We start from the raw sequence: 15678 nt of genomic DNA, 5'->3' as shown, positions 1-15678 counted from the left end.
ACAGTGTCGAATGCCTTGCACAAGTCCAGGTAGACGATGTCAGTTGCCCGTCCTTTGTCCACCAACGTTGTAACCCCATCATAGAAGGCTACCAAGTTGGTCAGGCACGATTTGCCCTTGGTGAATGTAGTTAGCCTCTAAAGTTTTGCACTGATTTAATGAAGTATTTAAAAATAATATTACTATTTTGTAGCAAAGATATCAAAATATGAATCCTGGAAATAACCAAAGTTCCTGCAAGCTGGGCTTCTTTCAAGTGACTATCCTGAAGACAGTTGTCAGTAATTAAAAAAATAAAAACAAAACCCTAGACAAAACAATCCCCCCCCCAACACCAGGCAGATTGTCCCATCCGTCCTTGTCCCCCCGTGCCTCCCCCCCAACCCCCCCTGAATAAAGATGTTTCTAAATGTTAAACTTTCATAAATTTCCACTAAGTGGAAGAAAGTTCTGAAGTACTCTTTCATGGGAATTACATTATTGGTAATTTGATTTTTGTAGATAACATGACCAATAATGTTACAAGACTAGAAACAAAACGAGAGCTTTTGTAGTTAACTTCAGGAATTAAGCATTTCCAGCTCTTACTATTTTTGACCCTTTGAAAGCTTAATACTAGCAAAGGGATACAAATGACTGTTACCAGTCTTTAGCCTCAGAACAGCGTAATGTTGGGGAGAGGAAGTCTAAATTAGAATAAAAGGGAAAATTAATATCTTTGCACTCTTCTCTAAAATTGTAGCCTGTGGAGGATAGAAGGAGAGTTCGAGCAATTCTGCCTTACACCAAAGTGCCAGAAACTGATGAAATAAGGTATGTTTTAATAATAGGTAGAAGCAGTTGTGAAATTCTTGGAGTATTTATAAATACTAATGATTTTGGTATATGTTCACTATGCAAATACTTTCCAGTTGCATCTTAGTCTTAATGCTCTGAGCGGTTAAAGGTATGATGCCTCTTTTTTTGTTGTTGTTTTTTGTTTTGTGTCTTGTCATCTCTCTCCTTGTATTTTTTCTCCCCCCCCCCCCCCCCCGCCATGGATATAGCAATAACACACTTATTCTGCATATACTGTAAGGGGAGCTACATTTAATTGCTAGAACTATGAAACTTAGTTTAGAAGTAGAACATTACTAATTTCAAAGGCTTACCCACTTTGAGAAAAATGTAAGTTTGTGCATGAAGGAATCTGTGCGAAAATGTCTTGTGAGGGTTTGAAATAAATTGGCTCTAAATCTGCCTGCAGAAGTAGCTAGTAATAGATAAATAGCTCAAGCTGAACCAGTCTTGACCACTAGAAAGAGAATGTGAGAACTGAGTCTGATAAAATTAAGAATAGTTTTTTTAGTGTCTTCCTTGAAATAAGGAAAAAAAAGGAGAGATGGCCAAAAAAAACCCTTGCCTTTAATGTTCTAGCACTCGTTTTGTTGCCTGTCCCTAAAAACTCTGTCCTTAAAATGCAGCAAGAATGATTCCCTTTCCTTCTCCCTCTCCCCTGTTTTGGAAGGAGTCTATATTGAACAAATGATGCTTTTAAATGTGTAATCTTAATATTTTTAAAAGTTATTGAGTTATCACTTCCCCCTGCCCCACCCCCCCCCAGCTGGACAGGGGGGAGAAAATATGATGAAAGGCTCGTGGGTTGAGATAAGGAACAGGGAGAGCACTCACCATTTAGCATCATGGGCAAAACAGACTCAGCTCAGGGAAATTAATTTAATTTATTGCCAATTAACACCAGAGTATGATAATGAGAAATAAGAACAAATCTAAAAACACCTTCCCCCCACCCCTCCATTCTTCCCAGGCTCAACTTCACTCCTGAATTCTCTGCCTCCTCCTCCTGAGCGGTGCAGGGGGACAGGGAATTGTCAGTAATGCCTGAACCAAAGTACTGTTCACTGAGAGTGGGTGCATCTGTCACGCCCTCTCAAATGAGAGATGTTCTGTAGAAAATTGCTGTCTAATTTTGGATTGAACTAGTAGTTGATGAGCTTCAGTACCTCATAGCTATTGCCTGTATCCCTGATGCATCATCTGACTCGACTGAGAAGTCCCCCTGTGCTCCAGTGAAAGGTTTTCATATGACCTGATGTCGTGGTTTAACCCCGGCCAGCAACTAAGCACCAACAGACACTGGAGCAGTAATTTTCCTGGATGGATGCCTTTTGGCTGTTGTTTTTTCTTGCGGTTCCTGTACTCGAGCTTCTAGTCTCCAGGTAGGTTCATCATCCTACTTCCTCATGTCCTCCCCCTGGTCATGCAGACAGAACCACAGGGTGGCATGTGGTGTGCGCCACTGGTAACCCTCTACCCTGAACACAAAAAGACTGCCTTTTAATAGCCAAGACATTGACAGTATGGGTGAGGAAGACCTATCCTTCTTTAATTGCTGGGACAATTGTCAGGACAGTTTCTTCACAATCGAGACACAGGCCTGTATTGAGGAAGTGAGATTATTTTCATATTCTCGGAGTTGGCTGGCCAATCCATCCACAGTTGGTGCTTCCATGTCTTTCCAGCTCATTATCGCCAGGGTGTTGGTGTATGATGTTGGTACACTTCGTACAAACTTCTGCCACGTGGACTGTGTGCACCGGATTTCATCCGGGTTTTTGGGTACTTGTTCATCATCCAGGTTGTTATAGATCACCTCCACCATGGCTAGTTCCCTCAGATGTTCCCTCAGTGGTGGTCGATTTGCTTCGGGAATTTGCAAATTCTTCCTTGAAGGGACACTTGTCCTTCACACCCAACAGGAGTCGCCACTAAAGACTGAGGACTCCTGCCCCTTTTCCAATCCTTTTGTGAATGGCCTTATCCTTAGCAAGGGATCCCAGCTGCCAGGCTTCCTTACCCTCTAATTCCTGCCTATTCACCCCAATATCCCAGCATCAGAGTAACCAGCTGAGAATTTGCTCACCTGGTTGACAGCTTCATATATCTCGCAGCTCACTTAAGGATAGGAATCGGGTGGTTTCTGTCTCATTTATGATTTCAGTCTCTTCCTCCTCCTGTTCTTCTTGTGACTGCTCTGCTGCAGAACAGGCTGCCTCTTCTGATTCTCTCTCCTGCTCCCTCTCAGGAGAAGCTTTTTCATCCCTTACTAAATGAGCTGACTTCTGCTTCCATTGTTTCTTTTTAATTATAGAGGTGACTGATGTAGTTGAAGGCTGTGTCTCTGCTTTAGCCATAGTGTCTGTTGATATGTTTTCAGGTCCAGAGACCCTCTCTTCTCCTTGAGGGTGCTGAATAGTACTGAGCAGTGTTCGGTAGGTGCTGGCCAGACCCCAGCACAGTGCGATAAGTCATGCCTCTTTGGAATAGCCAGGGCATCTTATTTCAAGCATTCTATCACTTCATCGGGACCCTGCACTTGTTTGGGAGTGAAGTCCCAGACCACAGGAGGTGAGAAGATAAATAAATTTCTTAAGAAATACCAATAGAAGTATTTTGATTACCCAAGGATGTTCAAGATACTGAAGAGTTCTTCTAACGAGGGAGAAAACATCATGGAAGAAGGTGGTGAAGGTGTCATTCTGTATTTCCTCCACAAAAAACCTCTCGGAGGAAGTGTGATTGTTAATTGTCTCCATGAGATGATACCTGAAGTACAGTAGTGGCATCAGTACAGAGTCCAAATACCAAATTAAGCTCAAGGCTAGTGTTTTAATAATAAATCTCCCAGTTAAAACATCACTAAGCGCTACAGAGCACAGCAACCTGCAAAAGCCAAAACTAGTCTTTAACATGTACAGGAAAAAAGAGAGCATGGCACAGATAAACTAATGTTGAGAACAGATAAATCAATATTGTGACCAGCAACTGTTAACAGATATAACAATTATAAATTCATAGAATCATAGAATGGTAAAGGTTGGAAGGGGCCTCTTAAGGTCATCTAGTCCAACCCCCCTGCAACGAGCAGGGACATCTACCACTAGATCAGGTTGCTCAGAGCCCCGTCCAACCTGGCCTTGAATGTTTCCGGGGATGGGGTCTCCACTACCTCTCTGGGCAACCTGTTCCAGTGTTTCACCACCCTCACTGTAAAAAATTTCTTCCTTATAACTAATCTAAATCTACCCTCTTTTAGTTTAAAACCGTTACCCATTGTCCAATTGCAACAGGCCCTGCTAAAAAGTCTGACCCATCTTTCTTATAAGCCCCCTTTTAAGTACTGAAAGGCCACAATAAGGTGTCCCCAGAGCTTTCTCTTCTCCAGGCTGAACAGCCCCAACTCTCTCAGCCTTTCCTCACAGGACAGATGTTCCATTCCTCTGATCATTTTTGTGGCCCTCCTCTGGACTCTCTCCAACAGGTCCATGTCTTTCTTGTACAGGGGACCCCAGAGCTGGATGCAGGACTCCAGGTGGGGTCTCATCAGAGCAGAGTGGAAGGGCAGAATCACCTTCCTCCATCTTCTGGCAATGCATATTTTGATGCAGCCCAGGATACGGTTGGTCTTCTGGGCTGCAAGCACACATTGTCGGCTCATGTCCAGCTTGTCATCCACCAGCACCCCCAAGTCATCCTTGACAGGGCTGCTCTTAATCCCTTCATCCCCCAGCCTGTATTGATTGGGTTGCCCCTACCCAGGTGCAGGACCTTGCAATTGGCCTTGTTGAACCTCATGAGGATCACACAGGCCTGCTTCTCCAGCTTCTTCAGGTCCCTCTGGATGGTATCCCATCCTTCTGGTGTGTCGACCACACCACTCAGCTTGGTGTCATCGGCAAACTTGCTGAGGGTGCACTGAATCCTGCTGTCTGTGTCATTGGTAAAAATATTAAACAGCACTGGTCCCAGTACAGATCCCTGAGGTACACCAATTGGCACCGATCTCCATCTGCACATTGAGCTGTTGACCGCTACCATCTGGATGCAACCATCCAGCCAATTCTTTATCCACTGACCAGTCCACCCATCAAATCACTATCTCTCCAATTTAGAGAGAAGGATGTTATGGGGGACCATGTCGAAGGCTTTATAGAAGTCCAGATAGATCACATCCATAGCTCTTCCCTTGTTCACTGATGCAGTCACTCCATCACAGAAGGCCACTAAGTTAGTCAGGTAGGACTTGCCCTTGGTGAAGCCATGCTGGCTGTCTCGAATCACCTCCCTGTCCTCCATGTGCCTTTAGCATATCTTCTAGGAGGATCTGTTCCATGATCTTCCCAGGCACAGAGGTGAGGCTGACAGGTCGGTAGTTCCCAGGGTCCTCCTTCCTACCCTTTTTGAAAATGGGCACAGTGTTTCCCTTTTTCCAGTCACGGGGGACTTCACCTGACTGCCGTGACTTTTCAGATATCATGGAGAGTGGCTTGGCAATTCCTTCTAACATGCTCTGGTCAAATCTGTTATTATTTAACCCCAGGCAGCAACTATGCACCATACAGCCTCTCGCTCACTGCCTCCAGTGGGATGGAAAGAACTGGAAGGATAAAAATGAGAAAGAAACTCATGGTTTGAGATAAAGGCAGTTTAATATTTAGAAAGAAATTAAAAAAAAAAAATTGATCATCCCTCTAAAATGTCCGTTAAGTTCATTTAATCCATGACATTGGGCTCCATCTGTCGTAACAGTCTTTCAGGGCAGGAGGGATGGTGTGTAGTGTTGGATGGTCACATGCTGCATCCGGAGCTTGCAGCTGGTGTATCTGGCATGGCCCATGCCCACGGTCTGCAGATTGAAGATGTTGATCTTGATGAAGTTGCTGGGTGCCAGTTGTTGAATCCAGGTCCATTCCTATCACTGCTGCACTTCGCTCGGTTTCATCAAAGTCCATCCTTCATTAGTCTGGGTGATTAGTAGTGATGACAGACAGTGGCAGGGTTATTTAGCAATTAACAACATACGATTTAATTTGTTGGCTATTCTCACCCCAAAACAAATCCCCATGAGGTACACATCGGACTTCCCCATCCTTCCGCATCACCCACCAGGTGCACCCAGGTCCTTGACCAAAAGCAATCCTGCGGACGGGTTTACCTTTGCCTGAGGCAGGTCCCACCCCCCGTTGCTCTCAGAGTGGTTTTTAGCAGTCCATTGTACCGTTCGATTTTCCTGGAGGCTGGTGCATGATAGGGGATGTGATATACCCACTCATTGCCATGCTCTTTGGCCCAGGTGTCTATGAGGTTGTTTGGGAAATGAGCCCTAATGTCTAACTCAGTTCTTTCTAGGGTGGTATGTCTCCACAGGCCCAGGATGGTGTTAAAACAAAAAAAATTGTGAGGGGGAGGACCCAACCACCAATCAACAAAGAGAGAGGAAAATAAAACCCAAGAAAGACAAGTGATGGAAATGAAAACAATTGCTCACCACCCACCGACTGATGCCCAACCAGTCCCCGAGCACCATCTCCCCTGCCAACCTTCACCCCCAGTTTTATTGCTGAGCATGACATCACATGGTATGGAATATCCCTTTGGCCAGTTGGGGTCAGCTGTCCCAACTGTGTTCCCTCCCAATTTTTTTGTGCACCTCCAACCTACTCGTTGGCAGGGCAGTGTGAGGAGCAGAAAAGGCCTTGACCCTGTGTGAGCACTGCTCAGCAGTAACTAAAACATCAGTGTGTTATCAACACTATTTTCAGCACAATTTCAAAGCACAGTCCCATACAAACTACTGTGAAGAAATTTAACTATATCAGCTAAAACCAGTACACCCGAGTTTGGGTTTACACCTAAGGAATAACTTATATTAACCTTCCAGTAATGAAACCCTCTTGGACATTTTAATGCTTTTTATTTATGCTCTTATTTTAGCTAACTGCATGTCTTTTTCTGAGGAACTATTCTGTATCTTCTTTTTAGTACTTATCTTCATATGGAAAGACCTAAAAAGTAGATATTCCACAGGCTTTATATACCAAATTTGGTTTTGATAAAAGTATTATTTTCTTAGACTATTAAGGGAATCTTTGATTGTTTTTACTTGTGTTTAGTATTTGATCCCTTTTGATAAAAGAAGAATGCTACTATCTTTTAATGTTGTTGGGGTTTTTTTTTGTTTTATGCATCCTTAGCACACTTTAAGGTATGTATTAGATTCTGAATGTAAATCAAAGAAGGATAAATATTCATCTATCATAGCTACTTAAACTGTGTGAAAAATGCACATGGTGTGCTTGAGATACCAATAAATGTATCTTTAATGATCAGATTTCCTCAAATGTTTTGCTGAAACTATGCTCAAGAATTCATTGTGTTCATTAAACTTTGTATTATGATTGTACTTCTAACATAAGTCTTACTGTAACTCTCTTCAGTTTCCTTAAAGGAGATATGTTTATTGTCCATAATGAATTGGAAGATGGCTGGATGTGGGTTACAAACCTACGGACAGATGAACAAGGTCTTATTGTAGAAGACCTAGTAGAAGAAGTGGTAAGTAATTTTGTATTCAAATCTGTTGCAGAACTGAGATTTTATTATTATTATTATTATTATCATTATTATTATTGTGTGTGTGTGCAATTTAACATTGAAATAAACCCAAACTAGTGACATTTAACTGCCTGACTTTATATACTTCTCTAAACCTTCCTGCAGTAACTGAATCTGCAGTTTTTAAATAGTGTAACAAACCTTTAAGTCTAATTCAGTATCCAAAGTACTTATTCACGTTATCCAAACAAGTTAATGTGCAAATGAATGCTACTGTGAACTTATTAGGCAGTTCCCCAAACTCAGCAGTCCTGATAAAGAACTTGCTAGTCATTCAATTACATTCTTTGTGTTTGTTTGTTTGTTTGCTATGAAACATTCGTAAATGTATAGACTGAAATTTTGCACTGCGGTATGTCTTTTTTTTTTTAAGGGGCAAGTGTGGGTTAAAAAGTATATTGATGAGTTAATTATACCTAGAAGGGCTTATGCTAAGTCAGGAAGCTAACCAGGTGACCTAAAGATAATTGAATTACTGCAAGAGAAGAGATGATTTAATGGACAAAAACATCCACCCCACCCTCCCACGTGCTCTTTTTAAAGAAGCTCACCATTGCTTTAGAGTCCTGATGATGTTTGCTTTGCAGCATATATATTTTGCTATTAGTAGAGTTTGCTTCACCTGTTTCTCACATCTATATGAAGATGTGAATGGCTAAATTGAAATGGCAGTGTTAGAGTATCTAACTGTAGATTTCTACATTAGCAGTTGAAGTTCAGGAAAGTTGAGATTTAAGTTACCACATGTAAAGAAGGACTTGAAGAGTGACAGAAACAATCTTTTGAAATAATGTTATGACTGAATTTCCACTTAGTGAATGAAGTTGAAAACCTCCATACATGAACAGTGCAATAAGCCATCTAGTTCAAAAATGTCTTGGACTTCTTAGTGCTGTTTATTTACACAGAAAGTCTTAACCTATGAAGTTTACTTTTCTAAACTCAAGCATACTGTTGTCATGCACTTAATATGTTAATTCTCCTATTAGGGAAGAGAAGAAGATCCACATGAAGGCAAAATGTAAGGATTTTTGTATTGTTATTAAAAGCAAATCATAAAATAACTGTTTGTAAACTTTAGCTATGAGATGGAGAAGGTGAACCAAAGCTTTGTGTACTTGTTTTTTGATCTTAAGACTTTTCTTCTACACTAGCTGTTGAAGATGCATAAGTAACTGACATGAAGTCTTGTATTAGTTATGCCTAATGTTAATGGGTTTTGCAGTGATAAAATCTTGGATGAGTCTCTGTGTGATCACTTTACCCCGAACACAATGGAGGGTGTGGTGTTTTCGGATTTGTGGGTTTTTTTAATACATGTACAGTTTGCCTTAGAGGTAACCTTTTTTTAGGTCTGCTCAACTCTAAATGCAGAGAGGGAACAAAGTATCATTAGAGGAATGATAGTGTAATAGTAACACTTTCTCTATATTAGCCTCATGTGCTAACACTTAAAGCGAAAACCAGGAGACTATAGAATAATCTGTTTGCAGTGAATTCCAACTTTTAAAATACTTTAAAAAAACAAACCAAAACCTAATACAATTTACAATGAACAATGAATTGATGTTATGGGAAACTGTTGATTGCTATATTATTTTCAGTAGTAAAGATGAGTAGCAAATGAAAGTTACATAAAGTTTCTAGTAGCTGGATAATTTCATCTGTTCTCTATTTGCCTGCTATAATTGCAGCTGCTGCTTCCTGTATTTATTGCTCAGTTTGCAGTCTCCAAAGGACTAATGACTGAAGAAGGGATTTCTTGTTTGTTTGTTGTTTAATAGGGGAAAAAATCATTGGTGCGTTGCTTCAGTTTACTGGTCCCCAATGTTCTGCTAGTCAGTTTGGCATAGCAGCATAACAGTAGTAGGGATGCCTTCAAATACAGGAGTGTTTGTTTGTTTTTAACAAAGTAGTTTGTAGAAGATTCTTAGAGCTTTGACACTGACAGTCCAGTTACTCATGCTGCTCAGAGGATTCCAGGGGAGGCATGGATTTTTGTGAATATTCCAATAGCCAGAGATTGTCCTGTAAATGTAATACAGAAAACAAGTTAGAACTAGAGCTCTTTTTTTGATGCATAAAAGAGGCTTTCTTTTACACACTTAAACACACACGTGTGTGTGCACACACACGCTCTGCAATGAAAGGCCATATTTCTAGCTTTCCTTTAAAGGATGGGATGAGCTCTTAAGATGTAGCATGTGGTGTGCCACGTGTAAACTAAATAGCCATGCAATGTCAAGCTGTTTCCTACAATCATAGATATCAGGGTGAGACTGGACAAATTGCCGTATTTTTTTAGAATGATGCTCTGATGCAGGACTCTGTGGAAGATGCAAGGTGTGAAATTAAAGCAATTCGCATTCAATAGTCTAACAAAGCTAGGTTTTATTTCCTTCTTTGCTTCTAGCAAAATTCAATTTTAGTTATTTTATATAGTATTTAACTTTCATTAATCTCTTTGGGCTTTGCATTTCATGCTTCAAATAAGTTGCTATCTGAGACTGACTTCAAATATGCCTGTCAAATTTTCTAGCATTTAAACAATGCCTTTTCATCTCAAAACACACTTGGATTTGAACACCTACTTCATGTTAAACACTTGTATAAGTTTATTTATATAGCTGTAGATATTTCTTTTTTATTCTGTTGGTAGAAAAGCAGAATCACTGAATAACATAACAGTTGCTTATATAATCTATATGTACTAGATTTTTTAAATAAAGATTAATTCGTAGGTGCCAGAGATTAATTCATAGGTGTCAGAGCCTTAGATGTCACAACTAAAAGAGAGCGCCGATAGTCTTATTTTCTAATCTTTCTCTTTGTCTTTAAGATGGTTCCATGGAAAGATCTCCAAACAAGACGCTTACAATTTGCTGATGACAGGTACTGCAGCAAAACCTGTTTTTTCTGTATGAATATATGAGCATCAGACCTGTGGTTGCTTCTACATTGGAAAAAAACCTCATGGCTGAGCACTGAGGGGTTTTTTTATGTTCTCAAGTACAGTTAGTTTCATAATTCTAATCGAAATAGTTAAATATTTTTTTATTTTTGTAATATATATAAATAAAAACCACTTTGGGCTTCATCAAAATGCTGAGGAGAAAATGCTGTTATGTACTTACTTTTTTCAGTCTCCTCACAGAGGAAATAATTTTTAAATTGAAAACATCAAGATTTCTGACTCATACTGTCAAATAACATACCGTAAAGATGAGAACAAAAATGTTTAGTTTTGAAAACATTTTCAAACCTCCCACATGCACACCATGTGCTCTTGTAAAGAGGTGGCAATAGTGGGGATGGGTTGTCAGCTACAGCCAAATGATTTGGCATTAACTTTGGCAGTTTAGTACTGTTTCATCCCATTTGAGTGAAGAACGGGGATCTTACTTAAGGGAAGTTACATCAGACTTTCTCCTTTAAGTGTACAATTCTTGCTAATTTGTACAGAAAGAGCATTGATAAGAGCTCATAAATGACACTAAGTAACAGTGAATAACACTGTATTATGATATCTTTTCAGTTGGTCAGGTGTGCAGTTTTCTTGTGAGGCCTTCAGATAATACACCTGGTGATTATTCACTTTATTTTCGGACCAGTGAAAATATTCAACGTTTTAAAATATGTCCAACATCAAGCAATCAGTTTATGATGGGAGGCAGATATTATAATAGGTAAGTTTTAATAGTTGTGTGTATTTTATACTTCTGTAAAGAATTTGTATAACATGTTGCTGATAACTTATCAATATGATCATAAGATTTCAGTATTTCTTAAGAATATACTAAGAGTTTTAACTAACTTGCTTATTAGTTGTAACTAAGCACATTCTGAAAAGCCTTCAAAAGCTTAAGTGTAACTTGTTTCTTTTGAAGTATTTTTCTCCTTCTGTAAATAATTTTCTTTACCGTATAAATTGGATTATGACATGTAATTAGGAGAATGCTGTGTTGTCTTGGAAGCTACTATTTATAATAGCGAGTTTCATGTATAAGAAAGGGGAAAATTAAAATGTTAGTTTTATCAGAGACATTCAGTAGAGATTTTAAGGTATAATAGATATGGGTATTGACAAGAAAGGGAAAAATTATCTTCATTGTTGAAAAAAGTCATTAAATTAATCACCTTAAAACAAATTTGCTGACGACACCAAACTGGGAGGTGTGGTAGAACCAGAAGGCTGTGCTGCCATTAAGCGAGACCTGGACAGGCTGGAGAGTTGAGCAGAGAGGAACCTGATGAGGTTCAACAAGGGCAAGTGCCAGGTCCTGCACCTGGGGAGAAACAACCCCATGCATCAGTATAGGCTTGGGGTGGACCTGCTGGAGAGCAGCTCAGCAGAGAGAGGGACCTGGGTGTCCTGGTGGACGACAGGTTGACCATGAGCCAGCAGTGTGCCCTGGCTGCCAAGAAGGCCAATGGCATCCTGGGGTGCATTAGGAGGAGTGTGGCCAGCAGGTCGAGGGAGGTTCTCCTCCCCTTCTACTCTGCCCTAGTGAGGCCTCATCTGGAGTACTGTGTCCAGTTCTGGGCTCCCCACTTCAAGAAAGATGAAGAGCTGCTGGAGAGTGTCCAGCGGAGGGCTACAAGGATGGTGAGGGGACTGGAGCATCTCTCCTACGAGGAGAGGCTGAGGGAGCTGGGCTTGTTCAGCCTGAAGAAGAGAAGGCTGCGAGGGGACCTAATATATGCTTACAAATATCTTAAGGGTGGGTGCCAGGAGGATGGGGCCAAGCTCTTTTCAGTAGTGCCCAGCGACAGGACAAGGGGCAATGGGCACAAACTGAAGCAGAGGAAGTTCCGTCTGAATATGAGGAAGAACTTCTTCCCTCTGAGGGTGATGGAGCACTGGAACAGGCTGCCCAGGGAGGTTGTGGAGTCTCCTTCTCTGGAGATATTCAAGACCTGCCTGGACGCAGTTCTGTGCAGCCTGCTGTAGGTGACCCTGCTTCGGCAGGAGTATTGGACTAGATGACCCACAGAGGTCCCTTCCAACCCCTACCATTCTGTGATTCTGTGATTTTATGTGAATGATACTTTGGTCAAAAGTGCAGATCACTTCATTCAGAGTGATGAAACTTGGGATGGGTTTGTTTTGCCATGGGTATAAAAATATGGTAATATGTACAAAAAGAAATTACAAGAGATAAGTTTCCCCTTTCATGGGAGAAGCTATCAATACAGCTCCATCCTTCAATCTGTGACAACTCTATGAATAAAATTATCAAGACTTCTCAGTAGTAAAAACTCGCCTTTCTCTTTTAATTGAGGCCATTGCCTGTCACACAATCAGAATTTTTCCAGTCTTGTTCACCTAGAATCAGGGCATTCTTCATCCCAATAGGGAATTTCTCTCGCTTCCAGCTTGGCTTCTGAGTGGGTAGAGATCCAACAGCTGGTGTGTCTTAGAAAATGTTGAGGTCACCTAAGTAAGAAGTTCAGTGGACTTCTTCATATGATTTCAAATGGACGATGGCTTGAGACAAAGCAATTGGAACCTTATTAACCTATGTATATCCCACACACATGCTGTTTGAGTACCTTCTACATTAGTCTGGCCTCCAAACATCCTCACTGAAAATCAAGCTAGCTGCAGTGTCAGCCTTTGATGAAAGTAAATCCTCTTTTGCCCATTGTCGTGGTTTGGCCTCGGCTGGCAACAAATGACCATGCGGTCTCTCTATCACCCCTCCCCCAACTAGGGTGGGGAGGAGAATGGAAAGAAAAAGGCAAAAAACCCATGGGTCGGAATAAGGACGGTTTAACAGAACAGCAAAGCAAGCAAACAGTAACAACAACAATACATATAGAAAGAATATACAAAACAAACAGCGGAATGCATGGAGCAACTCCCACCGCCTGATGCCCAGCACGATGCCCAGTGTGCTCCTGAGCCACGATTAACTTCCCCCTGGCCAGCTCCCCCACTCAGAACGGAGCATGACATCATATGGTATCGAATACCCAGTTTGTTTGGCCAGTTTGGGTCAGCCGGCCAGCTGTGTCCCCTCCTGGCTTCTTGTGAGAATATACCTTATCCTGGCTGAACCCAGGACATTATCCACCCCTTATTCTATACCATCTACATCATGCCCATGTCCCCCATTTTCCACTTGATCACCACCACTTTTCCTGTCTTTAATACATGCACACAGATATCATTCCTTTAGTCTATGGATCATCCCTCTAAAATATCCATTGAGTTCATTTAATCCATGGCTTTGGGGTCCATCTGTTGTAACAGCCTTTCAGGGCAGGAGAGATGATGTGTGGTGTTAGATGGTCGCATGTTGCATCCGGAGCTCGCGGCTGGTGTATCTGGTGTAAGCCCGTGCCCATGGTGTGCGGACTGAAGATGTCAATCTTGAAATTGTTGGGTGCCAGTTGTCGAAGTTAGGTCCAGTCCCATCACCTTCTGCTTCCTTTTTGCTCCTCTGTGGAGACATAGCTTCTGTTTTGTTGATCACATCCATTGGGATCTGACAATACCCATCCTGTCATTTTATTCCTAAAAACTGGATCTCCTGTGCAGGTCCCTTGACCTTACTTTGTTTTATGACAAAACCAGCTTTCCTAAGCATCTGAATTATTTTCTCCCCTTTCTCAGAAACTTCCTCTGCTGTGTCATCCCATACAATGATGTCATCAATGTACTGTAGATGTTCTGCTTCACCCTTTTCCAGTGCATTCTGGATTAGTCCATGGCAAATGGTGGGACTGTGTTTCCACCCCTGGGGCAGTCGATTCCAGGTGTACTGGATGCCCCTCCAGGTGAAAGCAAACTGTGGCCTGCACTCTGCTGCCAAAGGGATGGAGAAGAATGCATTAGCGATGTGAATGGTGGCATACCACTTGGCTGCCTTCGACTCCAGCTGATACTGAAGTTCTAGCATGTCTGGCACGGCAGCACTCAGCGGTGCTGTGACTTCATTCAGGCCACGGTAGTCTATTGTTAGTCTCCACTCTCCAGTAGATTTTCTCACTGGCCATATGGGACTACTGAAGGGTGAGAGAGTTTTGCTGATCACTCCTTGACTCTCCAGTTGACGGATCAGCTGATGGATGGGGAGAAGGGAGTCTCGGTTAGTGCGATACTGTCACCGGTCCATTGTTGTGGTCGCGATTGGCACCTGTTGTTCTTCCACCCTCAGCAACCCCATAACAGAAGGGTCCTCTGAGAGACCAGGCAAAGTAGACAGCTGTTTAATTTCTTCTGTCTCCAAAGCAGCTATGCCAAAAGCTCACCGATACCCCTTTGGGTCCTTGAAATACCCTATCCTGAGACAGTCTATACCAAGGATGCACAGAGCCTCGGGGCCAGTTACAATGGATGGGGTGCTTCTGCCACTCCTGCCCAGTGAGGCTCACTTCAGCCTCCAAGACACTCAGCTCTTGGGATCCCCCTGTCATTCCCGAAATGCAAATGGACTCTGACCCTTTGAACTCTGATGGCATTAAAGTACACTGTGCACCAGTGTCCTCTAGAGCTTTATACTCTTGTGGATCTGACGTGCCAGGCCATCGAATCCACGCCATCCAATAAACGCGGTTGTCCCTTTCCTCCACCTGGCTGGAGGCAAGGCCCCTCTAATCCTGGTCAGCGTATTTGCTACTTACTTCCTTTAAAAATGACTTAAATGTCCCTTGAAGAAGATCAGAAGTAAGATCAAACTGCCTACTTCGTCTGGTGAACTGCCCGCTGGAAACTGGAGTAGCATTTTTCCCAGAAGAATCCCCTTTTCTGGTTGTTTTTCCTCGTGGTGTATACCCTCTGTATCCTCTCTCTTGAGCAGAGAAATGCTTCTAATAGTTGAGATACTAGTCTGTGTAGGTGGGGAGTAGGACATATTCTCTTCGTGTCGCTGGACCTTCTGGGACAATTTCTTCAGGGCTGAGATGAGGGAGGAAGAGAGGCTCTCTTCATGTTGCCTGAGTCAGACAGCCACCTCATCCACCATTGGTGCCTCTTCACATTTCCAGTCTATTACTGCTAGTGAGTTGCATATGGCGATGGTGCGCTCCATACAAACGTCCTCCACATGGGTCGTGTGCACTGGACTTCATCTGGGTCTGCGGGTCGTGGCCGAACCCAGGACACCCATCCTCTAGGTACATGGCTTATTAGGAGGATGATAGACTAAAAGCCCACACCCTAGGTGATGTCAAACTAATTAGTAAATTAGTGGAAGTTCAATTAGTCTCAAATGGCTT

General features: G+C 42.1%; 1 protein-coding gene across 1 annotated transcript in view; it reads left to right on the top strand.

Moving 5' to 3' along the window:
• The window catches only part of LOC142365533 (ras GTPase-activating protein 1-like), a 110453-nt gene that overhangs the window by 44012 nt on the left and 50763 nt on the right, over positions 1–15678 (top strand). The window contains exons 4-8 of the mRNA XM_075446346.1: positions 743–813; positions 7278–7395; positions 8445–8476; positions 10295–10347; positions 10991–11141. Of these exons, the coding sequence (XP_075302461.1) occupies positions 743–813; positions 7278–7395; positions 8445–8476; positions 10295–10347; positions 10991–11141 (425 nt within the window). The remainder of the gene's footprint in view (positions 1–742; positions 814–7277; positions 7396–8444; positions 8477–10294; positions 10348–10990; positions 11142–15678) is intronic.

This window comes from Opisthocomus hoazin, chromosome W, assembly GCF_030867145.1.
Source record: "Opisthocomus hoazin isolate bOpiHoa1 chromosome W, bOpiHoa1.hap1, whole genome shotgun sequence".
In the NCBI taxonomy this organism is placed as follows: Eukaryota; Metazoa; Chordata; class Aves; order Opisthocomiformes; family Opisthocomidae; genus Opisthocomus; species Opisthocomus hoazin.
The sequence above is the reverse complement of the archived record's forward strand: the minus strand, read 5'-3'. Positions and strand labels throughout refer to the sequence as shown.